The sequence below is a fragment of the Antechinus flavipes genome, chromosome 4 (assembly GCF_016432865.1).
Source record: "Antechinus flavipes isolate AdamAnt ecotype Samford, QLD, Australia chromosome 4, AdamAnt_v2, whole genome shotgun sequence".
Lineage (NCBI taxonomy): Eukaryota > Metazoa > Chordata > Mammalia > Dasyuromorphia > Dasyuridae > Antechinus > Antechinus flavipes.
In genome coordinates, this window is record NC_067401.1 from 450,489,069 (window position 1) to 450,511,171 (window position 22,103).

The 22,103-nt window shown below is 57.4% G+C and overlaps 1 protein-coding gene across 1 annotated transcript in view; it reads left to right on the plus strand.

The window, feature by feature from the left end:
- The first annotated feature begins 872 nt into the window (after positions 1 to 872).
- PIGK (phosphatidylinositol glycan anchor biosynthesis class K) overlaps positions 873 to 22,103 on the plus strand; it is a 48,166-nt gene continuing 26,935 nt past the window's right edge. Inside the window, exons 1-9 of the mRNA XM_051999388.1 lie at positions 873 to 1,029; positions 1,395 to 1,448; positions 3,564 to 3,655; positions 14,581 to 14,716; positions 16,407 to 16,518; positions 17,296 to 17,392; positions 17,949 to 18,066; positions 18,149 to 18,259; positions 20,020 to 20,192. Of these exons, the coding sequence (XP_051855348.1) occupies positions 910 to 1,029; positions 1,395 to 1,448; positions 3,564 to 3,655; positions 14,581 to 14,716; positions 16,407 to 16,518; positions 17,296 to 17,392; positions 17,949 to 18,066; positions 18,149 to 18,259; positions 20,020 to 20,192 (1,013 nt within the window). The 5' untranslated portion in view covers positions 873 to 909. The remainder of the gene's footprint in view (positions 1,030 to 1,394; positions 1,449 to 3,563; positions 3,656 to 14,580; positions 14,717 to 16,406; positions 16,519 to 17,295; positions 17,393 to 17,948; positions 18,067 to 18,148; positions 18,260 to 20,019; positions 20,193 to 22,103) is intronic.

Below are 22,103 nucleotides of genomic sequence, written 5' to 3' on the forward strand. Positions count from 1 at the left end.
GTCATCTATTCATCCTTTCCATCCGTCCATCCATCTGTCCATCCACTCATCCATCCATCAGCTGTCATCTATTCATCCTTTCCATCCGTCCATCCATCTGTCCATCCGTCCATCCATCAGCTGTCATCTATTCATCCTTTCCATCCATCCATCCATCTGTCCATCCATCCATCCATCCATCAGCTGTCATCTATTCATCCTTTCCATCCATCCATGCATCAGCTGTCATCTATTCATCCTTTCCATCCGTCCATCCATCTGTCCATCTGTCCATCCACTCATCCATGCATCAGTTATCTTCTATTCACCCTTTCCATCCATCCATCCATCTGTCCATCCATCCATCCATCCATCAGCTGTCATCTATTCATCCTTTCCATCCGTCCATCATCTGTCCATCCATCCGTCCATCCATCAGCTGTCATCTATTCATCCTTTCCATCCATCCATGCATCAGCTGTCATCTATTCATCCTTTCCATCCATCCATCCATCTGTCTATCCACTCATCCATGCATCAGTTATCTTCTATTCACCCTTTCCATCCGTCCGTCCATCTGCCCTTCAGTCCCTCCCTTCATCCCTGCTGCTGGGACGGTCCCTTTCCTGGCCGGCCTCAGCGCACTTTTCCACTCCGGGTCGGGCGGGGGAGGGGGGGAGGGGGAGGAACTTCGGTTTCCTTCTTAGCCAGGAAGGGCAGGGAGCAGAACCCCAACCGTTCACCCCAGGGGACGCGCTGCGGGTCAGTGAAAGTCGCGGCCACGCCCACGGTCCGCCTCTGCTGGGCGGTGGGGAGGGGCGGATGGAGAGCGGCAGTGCGCAGGCGCACCCGTCTTGACAGGTCACGCCAAGGCGCTTGCGCATGAGCGTGCGCGGGGCCGGCGGAGGCGGGGGCTTGGAGCCGGCGAACATGGCGGCGCGCAGGGCTCTCGGCTGCGTCCGAAAGGCCGCGGCCTGGGCCGGCCTGGGGCTGGGGCTGCTGCTGCTTCTGGCGCCGGGCTGTGGAGGCGCGGCCGACAAGCGCATCGAGGTAGTGGGAGGGGAGGCTGAGCGAGGGAGAGGCGGTCCCTGCCGCGGGGGGCGGGGTCTCCAGGCTGGGCGGGCCCTTCTTAGTGGGCGGGGACTCGCGAGAGGCAGTGCTGAAGGGCCGGGGGGCGGGGCTTGAAGTGCAGCAGGGGTGGGGGTAGCCTAGAAGATTCTCGGTCTCCAAAGTGAACCTGGGACTCAGTTTCGCTTTCCATGGATCCGGAGGGTCCGAGAAGCCCCCGGTGGAGCCCCGCCCTCCCCTCCGCCGTATTTCCCTCCCCATGAGGCCCCTAAGAGCGCAGGAGGCGTGGGGCTCGCGGGGGCTTTCCCTCGAGGGGCGCGCCCCTGACACTCCCCCTTCTCTGACAGGAACAGGCCGAGCAGCTTTTCAAGAGTGGCCACACGAACAACTGGGCAGTGCTGGTGAGTGCTTTGGGTTCCTCCTTCCTGTGCATTTCTGCTCCTATAGGTCCTCCCGCCCCTGTCCACCCCCTGTCCCATTGGTCCCCCTCCTGTCCACCCCCTGTCCCATTGGTCCCCCTCCTGTCCACCCCTGTCCCATTGGTCCCCCCCTCCTGCCCACCCCCTGTCCCATTGGTCCCCCTTCTGCCCACCCCCTGTCCCATTGGTGTCCCCCTCCTGTCCACCCCCTGTCCCATTGGTCCCCCCCTCCTGCCCACCCCCTGTCCCATTGGTCCCCGTCCTGCCCACCCCCTGTCCCATTGGTCCCCCCCTCCTGTCCTTGTCCCATTGGTCCCCCTCCTGTGCCAGCGTCCCCCTTCTGTCCCTTCCGGCCCCCCCAGTCGCTTGTCTGGGCCCTCCCTGGGCACTGGTCCATGAACAGGCCAGGCCGCCTCGGCCCTGGGGCTCAGTCCTCGGGGAGCTGAGGGCAGGCCCCCCTCCTCAGCCTTCGCCATCTGGAATGCCAGCCAGGATGCTGAGCAGCTAAAGGCTGATTTCCCCTCGTTCTGATGACCTTTGGCCGGCCTGCGCTCCCAAGCAGTCGCCCTGCGTGTCTCCCCCGCTCCAGGTGGAATAAGTGAAGGTCAAGTAGAAGCGTCCAGTTCCTAGAGTTGGGGCCCATCTTGCGGACGAGACCTTGGGCAGCAGCTGGCGCTCGGCGAGCACACCCCGCCCCCGATTCTGCGCAGTGCCCCATGGCCGGGAGTCAGGTCCGGGAGGCCTGTGAATGGGCCCCACTGGCCTGGGCCGGCCCCCTCCCCCACGGTGGCTCTCCATCCCTGGCCCTGGTGTGTCACGGTGCCTATAGGTGTTTCTCGGGGGAGCTGCGGGGACTCCAGGTGCCCCAGCAGGGCCGCTTTCCCCGCGGACCTCCTCCATCTTCTCCATGAGACCCCGGGTCTGGCTTCCCTGAAGTGCAGGTGAACGACATTTGCTGTCTAACCCTGCCGCGGAGGAAGTCGGGGGTCACCTCCTTGGGGTGAGCTCCCAGGGCCTTTTAATAGCTCGCTCTAAAACTTTAGGGGGGTCGAAGTCAGACTCGCCTCTGCTCCTTTTGTGGGTCGGATCAGGGTGTTTACTGTTCCCCATCCCTGAGGCTCCTGTTTCCTCCTCAGTCCCACACAGAGGTATCCTGGCCCCACTCAGGGTGGCCGGGCCCTTTGCCTTTCTCCTGGGCTCCCCGAGTCCGCCCTCCCGGCGCCCCCTCTGGTTCTCCCTCCCGGCCGGCCTGTGACCGCTCGCCCTCCCGGCGCCCCCTCTGGTTCGCCCTCCCGGCCGGCCTGTGACCGCTCGCCCTCCCGGCGCCCCCTCTGGTTCGCCCTCCCGGCCGGGCCCCAGCTCCCCAAGTCCGCCCTCCCAGCTCCCCCTCTGGTTCGCCCTCCCGGCCGGGCCTGTGACCGCTCGCCCTCCCGGCGCCCCCTCTGGTTCACCCTCCCGGCGCCCCCTCTGGTTCGCCCTCCCGGCCGGGCCTGTGACCGCTCGCCCTCCCGGCGCCCCCTCTGGTTCGCCCTCCCGGCTGGGCCCCGGCGCCCCCTCTGGTTTGCCCTCCCGGCCGGGCCTGTGACCGCTCGCCCTCCCGGCGCCCCCTCTGGTTCGCCCTCCCGGCCGGGCCTGTGACCGCTCGCCCTCCCGGCTCCTCCTCCCTCTTTCTCATGTTGCTCCCTCCTGGCCGCTCCCTCCTGGCCCCCCTTAATTTCACTGGAACCTCCTGCAGGGGACCCTCTTGTGACCCCTCTTGTGACCCCACCCGCTCTGGAAGTTTTTAGGGCCCAGATTTTGAGGAGTCGGTTCCAGTGAGGACACAAAATCCCAGAGAAACGAGGGTGCGCGAGTCCCAGGGGCCTTTGCTCCTGCCCGGTGCAGCCCCGCTCGGCTCGGGGGGACGTCCCGGCCCGGACTCACGGAGAAGATGGCCGTGGCGGGCGGCGGCTCCCCCGTCCCTTCCTGGAGCCCCTTGAGATCGGGGACGAGGAGAACCGCGGCCCGGCTTTTGGCGTCTCCTGCGTCTCCTGTCCTGGAGGAGCTAATCAGGGCCCGTCGTCATTTGTAAAAGTCCCGTTTTTGCTTTGCCTTTAGGTCTGCACTTCAAGATTCTGGTTCAATTACCGCCACGTGGCCAACACGCTCTCTGTTTATAGAAGTGTCAAGAGACTCGGGATTCCTGACAGGTAAGAACCTCCGGAAGGAGGCGGAGCTTCCTGCCTAGTCTCAAAGTGGGCAAAAAAGCCCGGGTTAGATGGAAATGCCGGTTGCGAGCGCCCCCAGAGCTCTGGGAGGGCCCAGGCAGGCCCCCTGCCGCCTGGAAGCTCAGCGGCTCCCGCGGGGGGTCTCCCCACCGCCACCGCCCTGCTGAGTCAGCTCCTGGGGCGCCCTCTCACCCCCAGTGTGCTCTGCTGGGCGCTCAGGCCTTTCGAGGTCTCCTCGCCCTCCTGTGCGGGGCGCCGGCCCCGGCTCCTCCGTGAGCAGCGCCCTCCACTCTCAGTCAGGCCTTCCCCTCGGGTACAAACGTAGCTGTGCGTGTCAGGGCATTGCAGACTCGTGCATCAGTGGAAGCACACAGTGTGCGCACGTGCTGAGTGTGTGCACACGTGAGTGTGCGCATGTGTGTACACATGTGTGCAGTGTGGCTGTGCATGTGTGTGCACACGTGAGTGTGCATGTGCGTACTGAGTGTGTGTGCATGTGTGTACCGAGTGTGTGTGCATTTGTGTGTGTAGCTCTTCTGCACACCTTTGCTCTGCGTCCTCCCCTGCCAGTCTGTGCGCTCCTAGAGGCTGATGCCAGTCCCTTGCCTCTTGTGGTCCCCACCACGCAGTCCCGAGGGTGGCCCCCAGGAGCTCCTCAGTCCCTGTCACTGACCACAGCTCATTCTGTTGTTGCCACGTAGGGAATTTGTGGAACATCTCCTTGTCACGTAGGTGTCACGGCGGGGAAAGGGTTTTTTGCTGTGTGCCCAGTGCGGGGGCGGCTCAGTGCCCCCAGGACTCCCCCTGATTCCCCCTGACCTGGGGCTCTCCCTTGACATGTCTGATGCCTGCTGATGAGGGGAGCCTGGTCCGCAGTGAAAGAGCAGGAGGCCAGGATACAAAATAAGCCCACAGAAGTCATCAGCGTTCTTATATATCACTAACAAAATCCAGCAGTCAGAGTTACAAAGGGGAAATCCATTTAAAGTAACTTCTGATTGTATAAAATATTTAGGAATCTATCTGCCAAGGGAAAATCAGAAACTTTATGAGCAAAACTGCAAAACACTTTCCACACAAATTAAGTCTGATCTAACCACCTGGAAAAATATTAAATGCTCTTGGATTGGGCGAGCAAATATAATAAAGATGACAATACTACCTAAACTAATCTATTTATTTAGTGCTATACCAATCAGACTCCCAAAAACTATTTTAATGACCTGGAAAACCTAACAAAATTCATAAAAAAAAAAGGTCAAGAATTTCAAGGGAATTTATGAAAAAAAAATCAAATAAAGGTGGCCTAGCTGTACCAGATCTAAAATTATATTATAAAGCAGCGGTTACTAAAACCATTTGGTATTGGCTAAGAAATAGACTAGTTGATCAGTGGAAGAGATTAGGTTCAAAGGACAAAACAGCCAATAACTTTAATAATATAGTATTTGACAAACCCAAAGACCCCAGCTTTTGGGATAAGAATTCACTATTTGACAAACTGGGAAAATTGGAAAGTAGTATGACAGAAACTAAGCATTGACCCACACTTAACACCATACACCAAGATCAGGTCAAAATGGGTTCATGACCTAGGCATAAAGAATGAGATTATAAATAAATTGGAAGAGCATAGGATAGTTTACCTCTCAGATTTGTGAAGGAGGAAGGAATTTATGACCGAAGAACTAAAGATCACTATTGATCACAAAATAGAAATTTTTGATTATATCAAATTGAAAAGTTTTTGTACAAACAAAACTAATGCAGACAAGATTAGAAGGGAAACAACAAAGTGGGAAAACATTTTTACAGTTAAAAGTTCTGATAAAGGCCTCATTTCCAAAATATATAAAGAATTGACTCTAATTTATAAGAAATCAAGCCATTCTTCAATTGATAAATGGTCAAAGGATATGAACAGACAATTCTCAGATGAAGAAATCAAAACTATTTATAACCATATGAAAATATGCTCCAAAATATTATTAATCAGAGAAATGCAAATTAAGACAACTCTGAGATACCACTACACACCTGTCAGATTGGCTAGAATGACAGGGAAAGATAATGGGGAATGTTGGAGGGGATGTGGGAAAACGGGGACACTGATGCATTGTTGGTGGAGTTGTGAATACATCCAGCCATTCTGGAGAGCAATTTGGAACTATGCTCAAAAAGTTATCAAACTATGCATACCCTTTGATCCAGTAGTGTTTCTCCTGGGCTTACACCCCAAAGAGATATTAAAGAAGGGAAAGGGACCTGTAGGTGCCAAAATGTTTGTGGCAGGTCTCTTTGTAGTGGCTAGAAGCTGGAAAATGAATGGATGCCCATCAATTGGAGAATGGCTGGGTAAATTGTGGTATATGAACGTTATGGAATATTATTGTTCTGTAAGGAATGACCAGCGGGATGAACACAGAGAAGTTTGGAGAGACTGACATGAACTGATGCTAAGTGAGATGAGCAGAACCAGGAGATCATTATGTACCTCAACAACGATACTGTTTGAGGATGTATTCTGATGGAAGTGGGTCTCCTCGATAAAGAGAGCTAATTCAGTTTCAATTGATCAAAGATGGACAGAAGCAGCTACACCCAAAGAAAGAACACTGGGAAATGAATAGAACTGCTTGCATTTTTATTTTTCTTGGATTCTTGGATTTCTGAATCTAATTTTCCCTTTGCAACAAGAAAACTTTTCGGTTCTGCACACGTATATTGTATCTAGAATATACTGTAACCTATTCAACATGTAAAAGATTGCTTGCCATCTAGGGGAGGGGGTGGAGGGAGGGAGGGAAAAAATCGGAACAGAAACGAGTGCAAGGAATAATTCTGTAAAAAATTACCCTGGTATGGGTTCTATCAATAAAAAGTTATTTAAAAAAAAAAAAAGAAATGACCAGCAGGATGATTTCAGAAAGGCTTGGAGAAACTTACATGGACTGATGCTGAGTGAAATGAGCAGAACCAGGAGATCATTATACACTTCAACAACGATACTGCATGAGGTTGTATTCTGTAGGAAATGGATTTCTTCGACAGAGAGATCTAACTCAGTTTCAATTGATCAATGATGGACAGAAGCAGCTGCACCCAAAGAAAGAACACTGGGAAATGAATATAAACTGTTTGCATTTTTGTTTTTCTCCCCAGGTTATTTTTACCTTCTGAATCCAATTCTCCCTGTGCAACAAGAGAACTGTTCGGTTCTGCACACATATATTGTATCTAGGATATATTGGGACATATTTAACATGTATAGGACTGCTTGCCACCTGGGAGAGGGGGTGGAGAGAGGGAGGGGAAAAGTTGGAACAGAAGTGAGTGCAAGGGATAATGTTGTAAAAAATTACCCTGGCATGGATTCTGTCAATAAAAAGTTATAATTATGAAAAAAAAAAAAAAAGCAGGAGGGCATTTTGCAGATGTCCTTAATCTCTGGAAAAGGCTCTTTTTAAAATCATTCATTTATTTTCTGTTTCCTTGAACAGTTTTTTAATATTTATTCATTTTGAATTTAAATGCAAAAGACCAGAAGAAAGCACGTTTTCACATCCGTAGCTCAGTGTGAGGCGGGGCTCGGTGTAAGATCACGGATCTCCGTCTCACTCTGCTTATGGTTTTTGGAAAAGCTGTGTTATAAATCCTCTCTGTTTTCTAGAACATCCCGCTTTTCTCTGCTTCCTCCTGGGTTTTCTTTTGTTCTCTGCGTTGCCCCTTTTCTCTCTTCCCTCCCTGCCCACCCCCCGCCAGAGAAGGCCACCACCACACACACGTCTGTGACGTGTGCTCAGGCCACGCTTGTGGCCCTCGGCGCTCTCTGGGGAGGTGGCCGCCATCTTTTCCCCGGGTCCTCCGCAGCCGAGGTGAGCATCTGGCTGGCTCAGAACGGCCTCCCGGGCCCAGCTGTTCTTGGCACAGTGTGGCTGGCGCCGCGTGCGACGTTCTCTCGGCTCTGTGTGTTGCGCTTTTTGTTGTTGCGCGCGAGTCCGCCATGTTGTTCTAGTCACCGAGCTCATCATTTCCTACGCAGCAGCAGTCTTCCATCCTGACTCCAGCCGGGATTCGTTGAAAACAATCAATAGAGGGCTGGCCCTCGTGGAGGATGGAGGAAGCCAGGGGCACCGAGGAGGAGGGAGAACATCGGTCCTTTCATTTCAGTGCTTTTTTTTTGGAATGGCTGTCATAGCTAGAAAAGAAACCTCCCAAAGGCACACAGATCCACGTGGAAGAAGTCCGGGGTTGACCGCATTTACCAAATCACGCTCCTTACTTTTCAGCCCCATCCTTCCGTTCTGGAAGGATTTTTGTTAGAATTTGGCTAATAAGTTTCCATCTTCCCCCGATGTTTATCAGTTGCTCTTAGAGAGTGATTGGAAGGTATTTGCATTTTGTGTTTGTGTGGCTTAAGCTCATTGAGAACAATTTTTTCACTTAAGATTTGTGAAGATTTTGTCTCCAAGTCTCTAAAACGTGCGTGAAGATAGAGAGGTTTCGGAGGTGATACGCGTTGTTTTCGGAAGGAAAAAAAGAACCACCTGACGGTGGAAGTTTCCTCAAGCCTTCATTTTGAAAAATTCCCTCTTCATAGCGCGTCACTGACTCCTCAGAGCCGAAACAAACAAAAGCCGCTGGGAAAACTCCCCTCCGCGCTTTGGTGACGCTGCCTGCAAAGCGACTGCCAGCAGGGGGCGCCGCTGTGGAGCGGCTCCCGAGCGCTGCGGTTCCGCGGGCACTGGGGGAGTTCCCGCTTTCCCACGACTCAGGGCGGGCGTGGCGGCCTAGCTCTGCCCCAGGCGGGGGTGGGGAAGGTGTTCATGCAGCTTCCGCTGAAAAGTGAGTCGTGATTGGGCCTGGTTTTTCCGAGAGCTCGCTAACTATTTACCAGCGCACCAGCTGAGGGAGTTAGCGATTCGTGGCGGTGACGCCGGCCTGGAATTACTCATGATTTGCATGACTTTCAAATGACCCCACAAAGACCTCCCAGAATGTTCCGATGCCAGTCAGTTTGCCCTGCGTTCAGGGCCACGGGTCTGAACGGTCCGGGCGTTTTCCGGCGGAGCTCAGTGGTCCGTGTCGGTGCCGAGACGTGGGTCCGAGGGGAGATCTTGCACGAATAGAGTGAGCTTCCCGCAGGGATGCGGCCCCCTCCCCCCTTCTCTGGTCCTGCCCGGCTCCGGCCTTCGGGGGGCGGGATCGTGGGAAAGTGCGCCGGGCGCGTGCGGCGGCCTTGTGCTGCACGTGGCTTGTGCGTGTTTCCGGTCAGACTCTAAAGCCTTTTCTGACGTGTCTGGCCGGATGTGAGCGGGAGGGGTGGGGACAGTAGTGAGTCAGGCTTGCCGCGGAGGACGTCGCTGCGGAGGACGGAGGACGTCGCTGCGGAGGACGGAGGATGTGGCCATGGAGGACTTCGCCATGGAGGACGGAGGATGTCGCCGCGGAGGACGGAGGATGTGGCCATGGAAGACTTCGCCACGGAGGACGGAGGATGTCGCCGCGGAGGACGGAGGATGTGGCCATGGAGGACTTCGCCACGGAGGACTTCGCCGCGGAGGACGGAGGACGTTTCCGCGAAGGACGTCGCTGCGGAGGACGGAGGATGTCGCCATGGAGGACGGAGGATGTGGCCATGGAGGACTTCGCCACGGAGGACGGAGGATGTCGCTGCGGAGGACGTTGCCACGGAGGACAGAGGACGTTGTTTAGGACCCAGGAGAAGCTCCCGGCTTGGAATGAATGGAAGAGCCTGTCCGTGGTGCTGTCCATGGGGAGGCGCTGTCCGGGGTCTTTAGGTCTTAATGGCGGGAGCAATTGCCCTTCTTTGAGAATTTCTACTCCAATGGAAGCTGCTTCCTTATATAAGGGGGAATAGATGTTTTTCATTATGAAACGATAACTTTGTAGCATGAGTCAGAAACAGCCAAGAATTTGGCAGTCCTTATTTCAAAATAGAAATTTAGCCAATTTTCAAGAATTCAAGAAAATCATGTTTTGAACTTTAATGTACCTTGAACATATGCAGCAGAACATTTTCTACTTGAAGCTGATCACATGCTTTGTTAATGTATTCTCTGTTTGGGCAGCTTAGTTTTATGGTTGAATGATCGAACCATTGCCCTCTTTTAAGTCCGCTCATGTTTATTATCTATTAGCAATGACAGTTGCTTTTTACTTTGATTTGGCTAAAGTTTGGACCTAATTGTGTTCTCTTTGTGCTCTAGGACTTTCCTTCTCTTGGTCTTTCTCTTGTGCTATTTGTCAGTCTACATGGCCCCCTCTCCCGTCTCTGTGGCCCCCTCTCCGGTCTCTGTGGCCCCCTCTCCAGTCTCCGTGGCCCCTTCTCTCCCATCTCCATGGCCCCCACTCCGGTCTCCGTGGCCCCCTTTCCAGTCTCTGTGGCCCCTCTCTCCCATCTCTATGGTCCCCTCTCCAGTCTCTGTGACCCCCTCTCTGGTCTCTGTGGCCCCTTCTCTCCCATCTCCATGGCCCCCTCTCCGGTCTCTGTGGCCCCCTCTCCGGTCTCTGTGGTCCCCTATCCGGTCTCCATGGCCCCCTCTCTGGTCTCTGTGGCCCCTCTCTCCCATCTCTATGGCCCCCTCTCCAGTCTCCGTGGCCCCCTTTCCAGTCTCTGTGGCCCCTCTCTCCCATCTCTATGGTCCCCTCTCCAGTCTCCGTGGCCCCCTCTCTGGTCTCTGTGGCCCCTCTCTCCCATCTCTATAGCCCCCTCTCCGGTCTCCGTGGCCCCTTCTCTGGTCTCCATGACCCCCTCTCTGGTCTCTGTGGCCCCTCTCTCCCATCTCCATGGTCCCCTCTCTGGTCTCTGTGGCCCCCTATCCGGTCTCCGTGGCTCCCTCTCCACTCTCCATGGCCCCCTCTCTCCCATCTCTGTGGCCCCCTCTCCGGTCTCCGTGGCCCCCTCTCCGGTCTCCGTGGCCCCCTCTCCGGTCTCCGTGGCCCCTTCTCTCCCATCTCCATGGCCCCCTCTCTGGTCTCTGTGGCCCCTTTCTCCCATCTCTATGGCCCCCTCTCCGATCTCTGTGGCCCCCTCTCTGGTCTCCGTGGCCCCCTCTCCGGTCTCCGTGGCCCCTTCTCTCCCATCTCCATGGCTCCTTCTCTCCCATCTCTATGGCCCCCTCTCCGGTCTCTGTGGCCCCCTATCCGGTCTCTGTGGCTCCCTCTCCGGTCTCCATGGCCCCCTCTCTGGTCTCTGTGGCCCCCTCTCTGGTCTCTGTGGCCCCTTCTCTCCCATCTCCCCCCTCTCTGGTCTCTGTGGCCCCTTCTCTCCCGTCTCCATGGCCCCCTCTCTGGTCTCCGTGGCCCCCTCTCTGGTCTCTGTGGCCCCTTCTCTCCCATCTCCCCCCTCTCTGGTCTCCATGGCCCCTCTCCCGTCTCCATGGCCCCTCTCCGGTCTCCGTGGCCCCCCCCTCTGGTCTCCGTGGCCCCCTGTCTGGTCTCTGTGGCTCCTTCTCTCCCGTCTCCATGGCCCCCTCTCCGGTCTCCGTGGCTCCCTCTCCGGTCTCCGTGACCCCCCTCTGTAGTCTCCGTGGCCCTCTCTCATGTTCCCCAGCCCAGAATTTCATTGGAAGTGATGTTAGGTGCCTAAGAAGATTCCCCAGCACCCCCAGCTCTAGCCCGGGAGCTCTCTGACTTTGGTGCCTCCGATTGTTAGGGAACCCTTGGGCCTCCAGCCTGAGTCAGCATCTGCCCCTGGCAGTCCCAGCAGCCCTGAGCCCTCAGCTGCCTGACGGTCCTCCAGGCCGCGGAAGGCAGCCGCCGTGCTCCCCAACTCCCCTCCTGCAGTTAGACTGTCCGGGTCCTCCATCTGAACCTCCAGGACAGGAGCAGGACACTTCTTCCCATGGTGGCGACTCCCTTTAGCCAATGATAGCACCTGGAGTAACCAGTTGTCTGCATGTGAAACAGCAGGAGTTCAGGGTGTTGGAGGTGTGACGCCAGGTGTTTGATTCTTCAGAATCTGGCGCTTTTGGGGACCGACCAGCAGCAGGTGGGGGCCCAGGCTGGTACACTGAGAGGTGTAGGAAGCCATCTGCTGAGCGGTGCTACCTGTGGACCCTTCTTGGTCCTTGGGGCGTTGCTCCTGCTGGGCTCTCCTTGAGAGGCCCTCGGTGGAGGCAGAGAGGCTCTCACCTGGACTTGGGGGGGGTGGCCAAGGAAGGCCGCAAGCGGGCTTGTGCACTTTTTGGGGTTTTGGTTTTGGTGTTCCAAGGTCTGCCATGTTTCCATGCCTCTGATGTTTTCCCTTCTTTCCGCTACTCTGGCAGCTGTTGGCCGGCGTGGCTCTCCTCTCAGCTCACCATTTGCTGCCTTCTCTCTGCTTTTTCCACATTCAGTTCTTCTTTTAACATTCATTTTTAAAATTTTGAGCTGAAGATTCTTTCCCTCCCTCCAGCCCTTTCCCCGTTTGTGGATAAGGCAAGTGATAGGATGGGATTATATATGTGAAGTCAGGCAAAAGCAGGTGTCCACTTTAGGCATAACACCAAAAAAAAAAAAGGGTAATGAAAAAGAAGAAAAAAGCCTGAAGAGATTTTCTGTTGGAATCCTTACAAAGTGTTAAATCATTAGAACTGATAGAGACAATGATTATCTAATTTAGCCTGGTTCAGTATGATCGATCTCATCCTACAAGGACACGTTATGGGCCAGAACTTGAAACAAGGCACTAAGTGGAACTGATAGAAATAATGCTTGTGTGCTTGGGTTTGCACCTTTAAGAGTTTACACATTAGAGGTCACGCATTAGAGCTCACACATCGGAGTTCACAAGTACGGGAGATATACAAAGTTAACTGTGTAACTTTGTGAATTCACACCTCCCGTAATCCCACTCTCCGAGGGGAGTCAGCCTTTTACACCGAGTATAAAAGAGCTTCAGTGAGTCAGTCAGTCATTTCAGAAGAAGCCAAGAGTCGGAGTTGAGTGGAGCCAGAAGTCACTTGGGAAGACTGACAGAGTGAGAGCTTGGGAGATTGAGAGGCCAATCTGCAGTCGGGCAGAACCAGGATTCAGAGAGAGGCTGAAGCTAGCAACAAGCGCTCTCGGAACCAAAGAAAGCTAACTGGGCTATTTTGGAAGAAACAATAAAGAACTACTTTAACACCTGGCTGTGTTTGGGGTAATTATTGATCTGAACCGAAACTAAGGCTGCCTCCAGGAAACCTCCCCAAGAAACCTGCTCCCAGAGAACCATCGTATATTATACAAAAGAAGAGAACACCACACATTCTGAATTCTTTGAAATTGTCTTAGACTGTCGTCTCGACTTTTCACAGCCGATCGTTGGGTGGCTCCGCTGTAACCGGGCGCCGTGTCCTACAGTAACGGCGTCACTTCCTATAGCTGATCATTGGCTCACTTCACTCTGCATCAGGCCACATAAGCCTTCCCGGGTTTTCCCGAGGCTTGTCAGTTCTCTCAGCACAAGAATATTCCGCTACAATCATATTCTACAACTTGCCCGGCCATTCCCCACTGGAAGGGCTTCCCCTCGGGGTCCAATCCTTTGCCACCACAAACTAAGTTGCTGTAAATGTAAATGTCCAAATGTTCTTGGATCTCCTTGGGGTATTGAGTGTGGGCCCAAGTTAACAGCCTTGGGCATTGTTCTAGATTGCTCTAGGATGGATGGGCCACTTTGTGGTTCCCCCAGTCAACTGCAGGATGTTTCAGTGTTGAGGGGCAACCCCGCTGCCTTTATCCTGGTTTTCTTCTCCGAGGTTCTTCTCTGCTTCCCCAGATGGAATTGGCCATAGTCGCCTGCCACCCTGGCACTTTTTGGGTGAGCTAATAGTCCACGTGGGCATTTGGTGGCTTCCTCAGACCTTGGGGCTCAGTCGTGGCTGTGATTTCCTTTGGTTAAGCTTCTGGATGAATGATCATAGTGGGTGTCCTCTCTGCTTTTGTGGAAATTTGTGATCCGCTTAAGAGAATTAGAAATGTTTCTTCTGGAAGGTTTTGTTTTCCTTTGTGAACACTCCAGTCTCTGGCGTGTGCCTCTCCCTGAGCCCCCCACTCTCAGGAGCTTCCGCTCTATTTTTGTATATTCTTCACATTTTCTTTCCTCTTAATCCCCCTAGACAGTAGGCTCATCAAGGCAGGCACTCCGTGCTCTCCTGGTTGGCCAGCCCTGGTCCTCACGCCGCAGCCTTTGTGCGCGTTTGCTGAATGCACTGAAGTGAAGAGCTGTGATAGTCCAGGCTCAATTCGGCGACTTTGGAAATGAAGTGTTCCTAGGAAGGCTTCGAATTCTGGGGCTAGAATTATTTGACAAATTCCCAGCATGCTCTGTGGCAGAAATGGCATTCCTTGATGATCTGCAGTGTTGTAATGATTACTCTCTGTTTATGTCTTAAGCTATAGTATCTAGTGCACGTGGTAGTTTTACTCTCCTGCTTTGTAAGATCACTCATCTGATGAAGTGCTAAGTAATGGGTGGAAAGCAGTTGGAAATAAATTGTATTTTGGTGGTAATCTTCCTGCTGAGGTTAGACAGCTGCCTGTAATCAGTTAATCGGGAAACTTTTCATGGAGGGGAGTTTGGAGTGGCTTTTCCCATATTAAATGTAAAACTTTGTCTAGTTGAGAACTAACACACATACTCACTCTCTCTCTCTTTCTCTACATATATATATATATATATATAAAGAACCTAGTTTCTTCTACTCATTATTAACCATGGAGACCAAATTTCTTTCTCTTTTTAAAAAAAACTGTACAGTATAAGCAAAATACAAATCCCTGAAATGACCTTGAAAGTCATTTGGATTTCTTGAGCGACAATTAACGAATTCAGTTGCTCCTCCTGGCTGATCAAGGTGGTTTGGATCTTTTTTCTCCTGTGGGATGCGAGTTAGAATGATGCTCTTTGTCTCTTCCAGTCACATCGTCCTGATGCTCGCGGACGACATGGCGTGCAACCCCAGAAACCCTAAGCCGGCCACCGTGTTTAGCCACAAAAACATGGAACTGAACGTTTATGGAGATGATGTGGAAGTCGATTATAGAAGCTACGAGGTAAGCGGCTTAACACAGAAATGTGTCTTTAAATTTATTATCCGTTTAGTGAGTGGTCCCTTTGTCTTTTCACACGGTCTCCGTTTTTAACTGCGCTGATTGGACAGAGCCCTGTCACCGCCCAGTCTCCCTCCCTGCGCCCTTCGGGGAGCCTGGCTGCTCTCCTTGTCTCAGGGCTGGGGCGCAAGTGCGGTGGATCAGCATTTGATCTTAGCTTACAAAGTGATTTTCTCTGCATACTCAATGAGCTTATAATGAAAATAATCAATCAGTTCACATGTTGAGACCAGATACATTTTATTTCCCCTGAGTTTTAGGGATTCTGGGTATCTGCTCCCTCTTTAAAAAGGGTATTTTTCTAATATTTCGTCATACCAACCAGGGTGCGCCGTCTGTGATTTGGAATGGGTGATTCTCTCTGGGAGGGGCAGCTGTTATCTGCGGAGGATGAGGAGGAGACTGGGAAAGCTTCTGGGCTGTGTTGGGGTTCTGAGCTCAGCCCACAGAATACGGGTGTCCAGGGCCTTTCTCAGGGGCTCCCTTGGCCATGATCCCCCCGAGGTCTTCGGGCCTCTGGTAAGGGAGTCTCCTCTCTGGGCTCTTGGGGGGGGGCGTTTCTTCTCTGGGAGCCAAGGCCCGACCCTGTAGCCATGGCCCCAAGGAGGGGAGCCCTGTCTGCTCTCTTGGGCATGGTGACCTGAAATCTGTCTCTCTTTAGACCCCGGCTTTTGCTCCTGGCTCTGCCCCAGCTTGGCGCCCTGAGCCCCCACAGGCAGTAAGCCTCCAGGTCCCGCTGTCCCCGACCTCATCCCCCCATGTTCTGTCTCCCTCCCCTTGTCCTTCCTGTGCCTCACTTTGGGGCCTTCTGGGGACAGAACCTTGAGTTAGCTCAGCTCGATGGCCCCGTGGACCCCGATCCTCTGCTCAGCCCCGGTACAGCCGGGCCAACCGGCTCTGCTCCTCCCCGCCCGTTTCTGGTCTCTTGGGTGGTGGGCTCCCTGATGGAGTGCCAGGGGTCCCGTTGTCCTTGGCTCCTCCTGCCTGCCCCTTCTTCTCTGGACTCGGAACACATGTGGCCTGGAGCTCGAGCCCCCAGGTCTGCACCTTCTCCTTCCCTCAGCCCCCAGGCTGGTCCGACCACGTGGCTCCCACCTTCATAATGCTTCCGGGCGCCTCTGTGGGCCTGGGCTGGTTCCCCTCCTTCCCCTGCCCCCCTTGTCCCTGCCGGGCCCCACTCACGTGCAGCCTCCGGGCCCTGGTCCATCTGCGTGGGCTCCTTCCCCTAAGGCCTGTCGCACGCCCCCAGCTCTGTGACCAGGGAGACGGGGGGACCCGTTGTCCGTTTGTCTCCGTCTCCCCCGACCCCGGGCTGTGGCTTCTCCCGCCTTTGTTCCATGAGGCGGCTTCCCTCGGAGCCCGATTGGATCCAGTCGGGGTCAGTCTGACTTTTTGGGAAGACTCTGAGCTGAGTCTCAGGGGAGATGGTCTCCTGTGGGCCCCAAGCCTCGACCCAGCCCTTTCTCTAGAAGGCGCAGGGAGCGGCGCCTCAAGGCCCGTGTCTAAAAGTGACTGAGAGGAGACTCTGAGCAGTCGGGTCAGGGCCGGGCTCGTCAGCGCTCCGGAGCCGCGGGGAAAGCCCCTTGGGCCACGTTCTCCGAGCTGCAGACGGGCTAACCCCTGGCTTTTTCAGGTGACCGTGGAGAACTTTCTGCGCGTGCTGACGGGGAGGGTCCCCCCGAGCACCCCGCGGTCCAAGCGCCTCCTCTCTGACGACAGAAGCAACATTCTGATTTATATGACGGGTAGGTCAGGGGCTCGCCGACTGGCGTGGCCAGGGGGCCTCCTTTCCAATAGCTGTCTCCAAGGGGGAGATGGGAAGGAGGAGCGCCTTTGATCCGAGGGAGTTGGAGGCGAGGGAGGTCCCAGCTAGGGACCTTTGGGGTCCAACGAGACATCCCCCTTTGCTCCCGGGAACCTTGCCCTCGAGTGTCCTGAATGGGGCCGCCAATGGGGAGGCTGCGGGCGTCAGCCATCCCTGTCACAGGTCTCAGCTTGTGTCACATTGTGGCCTGGCCCAGGGAGCCCAGCTCTCCCCCCGGGGCCTATTCCACTTGTGTTCAGGCCTGGCCAGGCCACCTCTGGGCCTTCCCGCTGGGCCCTGGCCGGCCGGCTAAGCAGGCCTTTTAGGGGACGCTCGTGCCCTTCCTGCCCCTTTGGGCCTGTGGGCCTCGGGGCCCATTGCCTGGCACCCGGAGGAGCTGGAGGCGCGCAGGCTGCCCCTGTCCTAAAACGGGTCGTCACTTTGGATTTGGGGGTCAGTGAGAAGGGGGTGCGCTTTTGTATTGGGGTTTCTTTGGTTTTGTTTTGCTTGGGGGCGTGTCTCCTCTGAAGCGAGGGCTGCTGGGAGCTGAAGCGCACCAGGGGTGCAGCCCCAACAGCCTGAGGTGGCCACAAGGGCACCTGCAGCCCCTCATGGAGGGGATTCCCTGCTATCAAAAAGAATAAGTGGGTGTGCACCCACAACCCCTCCCCCCATGCATGCCCATGGCGCCTACTGATTGCTCTTTCTTTTCTCCCAGGCCACGGGGGGAACGGCTTCCTGAAGTTCCAGGACTCTGAAGAGATCACCAACGTAGAGCTCGCTGACGCCTTCGAACAAATGTGGCAGAAGAGGCGGTAAGAGAGCGCTCATTTTCTTAAGGGGAGGCGGGTGCAGTGTCAGGGAGCACGGGCAGGAGTTCTTGGGGGCAGGGGGCTTGTCCCAGGTTACAGGGTGAAGGGGAGGCCCGGAGCCCTCCGTCCTCACTTAGCTCCTGTTGGACGGGGGAGCGAGCTCTTAATGAAGTTCAGTCTGTGTGTGAAGTGCTCGGGTTCTGGGAGCTCTGGCAAACGTTCGCTGAGTCAGGGGGCTGAACAAAGCCTCCTGGGTCCTGGGGGGGGTGGGTGAGAGCCTGGGGAGAGCCCGGCCTGGTCCCGTGCCCTTGGGAAAGGGCGCCCGGGGCTCTCCCCACCCTTCCCCACCAGGGGCCCTCCCCACCCTTCCCCACCTGCTCCGCCAGAACCCGACACGTCCTCCCCCGCCTGGCCTTCAGCCGGGGGCTCCTTTCTTGGCCCTCTGCCCAGGGCTGCTCCCCGACGGGGCGGGCACTGGGGAAGGGGGGCTCTCGTTGGCCGCTGTCCCCAGGGGGGCCTCCCTCAGTGCGCTCACCAGCGGGTTCCCCTCGTCTTTCAGTTACCACGAGATGCTGTTCATCATCGACACTTGCCAGGGGGCGTCCATGTACGAGCGCTTCTACTCCCCCAACGTCATGGCGCTGGCCAGCAGCCAAGTGGGCGAGGACTCCCTCTCGGTGAGTCCCGGTGGGCGCTGTCCGGGCTCGGGGTCGTCCCGGGTGCGGCCGGGCGCTCACGCCTCTTCTCCCCCCCACGCAGCACCAGCCTGACCTCGCCATCGGCGTCCACCTCATGGACAGGTACACCTTCTACGTCCTGGAGTTTCTGGAGGAGATCCACCCGGCCAGCCAAGCCAACATGAACGACCTCGTGAGTCCGTCCTCTCCTTCCGTGGGGGGCCGCGGCCGGGGGGGCTGGCTCTGCGCTGGGGGCTGGCAGGGCTCGCTCTGCGCTCGGGGGTTGGCGGGGCTCTCTGTGCTGGGTGGTCAGGGGGGCTGGCTCTGCGCTCGGGGGCCGGGGCGGGGCTGGCTCTGCGCTCAGGGGCCGGCAGGGCTTGCTTTGCGCTTGGGGGCCGGCAGGGCTCTCTGTGCTGGGTGGTCAGGGGGGCTGGCTCTGTGCTTGGGGGCCGGGGGGGCTGGCTCTGCGCTCAGGGGCCGGCAGGGCTTGCTTTGCGCTTGGGGGCCGGGGGGGGCTGGCTCTGCGCTCGGGGGTTGGCGTGGGCGCTGCGTGGGAGGCGGGAGCGTGGCCCCTTGGACCTGGGAAATCTCAGTCTTGAAAACTGGCTGTTTTTATCCACCCCCCCTCCCCCTCCCCCCCATGTGTGTACCTGTCCCCTCTGTGACTGGGCAGGGCCTTCTTTCCCCCAGGCCCAGGTTCAGCCAAAGTGGCTGAAGAAGCCCGATGTTGTGTCTCGGGTTCTGGGCCTGTGGCCCCCACTCTTTCAGTTTGGGGGAGAAAGCTGCGAGCGCCCCGTTTCTCGCCCTGCCCGCCTCCTCTGGGCACGGGCTGGGGGGAGTTTTCGGATGCTTTTGTTTGGAGGAGTCATTTTCCAGCAATACTTGCACTTGGGGGGGGGGTGCTCGCGCCCGCCACACTCTGGGTTTTCTCTGGGTTTTCTCTGGGTTCTTCCCCTGTTTCTCTGCACGTCTGCGGCGTGATCCTTCTGGTAACGTAACACGGGATTTCAGTGACTCCCATAAAAAACAGCGGCGTCGCTTTCTCCTGGGATGAGCTCGTGTTGGGGTCCCGCTGTAGTGGAGAAATCTGCGGGTTTTGAGGTGCCAGCGGCGGGCCTTTGGGGAGGGAGGGCTGAAGGGCAGGGACTGGGGGCTTTCAGTCCAAGCTGGGAGATTAGGGAAGGTCTACCTGGCTGGAAACGTGGGTATAGCGCTACTGGGCGCTGCTTCCCAGAGGGTAGGGGGCGTGGACGTGCCCCGAGAAGAGGCTCTTGGGTTTGGGGGAGACCCTTGAAGCGGCAGGCCGAGGAGTCGCACAGAGCTGGGGGGGTGGGGTCATCTCCTGTGGTCCCTGAGGGGCTGTGACGGGCCGGATGAGGGTCTGTGCGCTCACGGTCAGCATCCCCGTCACCTCATCCCCGGAGCGGGTCGGGCCGAAGAGCTCCCGGCTGAGAACGGGCGGCCGCGGGTCAGGGCAGTGGCCTGGGAGGCCGGGAGGCCCTTCCCCAGTCTGACAGCCAGAAGCCAGCCCAGTTAGCCCCGGGCCGAGGGAGGGGCGGGGCCAGGTTGGACCCCGGGGAAGGCGAGGGGCGCCCCCACTTCTCCCTTGGCTTTGAGGGAATGCGGCCATCAGGGCCGTTTCCTGGGGTGCCGGAGAGATGAGCCCGACTTCCTCTGGGGACACGAAAGGGCTGTTTTTCTGGGGGAAGAGCCAAGTTCATCGAGAGGTCTGTTAATTGAATGTTTAGTGGGGAAAGAATCAGCTTCTGGCCATCTTTGGTCTGAGGCTGGAAGACTCTGTGGAGATGCCCGTGGGCAGCAGAGGATGAGTCGGGGGCTCGTGCCCGGGGAGGAGAGAGGCCCTGGGGTGGTCCCAGGCGGCGGCCCCCCGGCCAGCCTGGGCCAGGAAGGAGTCAGCGACTGGGACGACTGATCACTCCCGTTACTTTCCAGTTTCAGGTGTGCCCCAAAAGTTTGTGCGTCTCCACTCCCGGACATCGGACCGATCTTTTTCAGAGAAATCCTCAAAATGTGCTGATAACGGATTTCTTCGGGAGCGTGAGGAAGGTGGAGCTCACCACGGAGACGGTGGCCCTGAAGCCGGATCTGGGCGCCCTGGGGTACAGGTAATCAGCACAGCGTGGGCTGGGGCGGCCATTTATCCGGAGGAATAAAACCCGGCCCCACCGGGAGCCATTGAGCGCTTCTGCCGGAGCCCGGGCCACGGGGCTGGGGGCCCCCCGGGCAGCGGAGCCGAGTGGGGGCTTCGTGGGGCGGTTCTGGGAGTCGGAGGGCGGGCCAAGACGGGCTGTGGGCGCGGAAGGGACGAGCTTGGGCAGCTGCTTAGCCAGGAGCGGGGACCGGGCATTGGCAGTCCCGAGAGGGCGCTCCGAGGGGGGCGGGCGGGCAGGCGTCTGGGGCCGGTCACCCGGAGGAAGGTGACAGTGTCCCCAGGGCGGGCAGAAGTCCTTCCGGGCGGCGAGCAGCGTCCCGCTGGCGCCGGCGCAGAGATCGCTCCGAGGAGTCTTTGTGAGCCCCTGAGGCGGAAGCAGAGCCCCTCGGCTGGTGACAGTGCCGGCCTCGCTCTCCAGTTGGAGAAGCCCCTGGGAGTGGTCCCGACTGATCTTCCCCTCGGTACAGGGGGCCCAGCCCCGGCCAAGAGCCGCTCCTGCAGGAGACCCCCCTGGGGGCGGGTTCGCCCCCATCATTCCCCCCTATAGTCAGGGGGCACAATGTGCACCAGAGGGAGACCGCGAAATTCAGGGGGCTGGGGAGGGGCCGGCAGGGCCCTGGGCCCGCAGGGAGATGGGCAGGGAGCGCTTGGGCCAGGGGCATCGGCAGGGGCATCGGCAGGGGCATCCGCAGGGGCATCGGCAGGGGCATCCGCAGGGGCAGGCCGGGGACACGAGCCATGGGGCGAGCAATAGGCTGGGGAGGCAGCAGAGGGGGGTCTCCCCCGGGATTCGTTCGGCGTGGCCGCCTTGGAAGCCAGGGGCCTGGGGGAGTTCCCCAGCCGCGGTCTGTGGGACCCTCCTGGGGAGCACCTCGCGCCCAGGGCTTCCTGACTCTTAGGTTCTTTAGCTTTTGGCTCGTTGGGCCTCGGGGATCGAAAGCAAAGTCCGTGCGAGGGGACCTTGCGGGGAGGGGGCGGGGCGCCGCTCCAGGGTGTCGGAAAAAGGGCTCTGGCTTCCCCCCAGTCACGTTTCCGAGGAACGGCTTCGGTGCGGGCGGCGGGAGCCGGTCCCACGGAGGTGGGTTTGCGGCTTTGAAACAACTGAACGTGTATTGGTGGGAGCGGAGGGTCAGGGGTCACTGGGCCAGCTTCATCAGGGGGATTACTGCGTCCGTTACGGGCCCAGGCGGCTGGTGCAGTCCGGTAATGGCCGCCCCCGGGGACCGCCCTCCCTTCTTCCTCCTCCTCCCTTCTCCCCATGGCGGCCGGGGCAGGGCCGCCTGAGCTGCGTTTGCTGCTGCTTCCGGAGGCGCGGAGGAGCGTCCCAAACGGGGCGTGTGGAGGATGGTGGAGCCGTTTGTGTTGCAAATGCGCGTGCGCCGTGAATCTGGGAACCCCGGCAGCAGACCGGGACAGCGCTGGGCTTTGTGGGTCTGCGTTTTGAGTCATGGCGCCCTCTAGTGTTCCTGAGGGAAAGGTCCCTCCATAGCTGCTTTACCTGCGAAGTTGTTAGCGCGCCCCCGGACAGCCCCTCCCCCTCCCCGAGGGCCCCCCTCACCACGCACTTGGCAGCGCCCCCAGTGTCGCCGCTGCCGTGTCCAGGCTCTCCCCTCGGGCTGGCCGGGCCCTGGGCGCGGAACGGGCCCGTTTCTGCCGAGAGACCCTGACATGGGCAGAGGGGGCGGGGCCATGAGAGCCGAGCCCTGCAGCAAGGCCCGAGAGGGGGCGGGGCCACAAGAGCCGAGCCCTGCAGCAAGGCCCGAGAGGGGGCGGGGCCACGAGAGCCGAGCCCTGCAGCAAGGCCCGAGAGGGGGCGGGGCCACAAGAGCCGAGCCCGGCAGCAAGGCCCGAGAGGGGGCGGCTT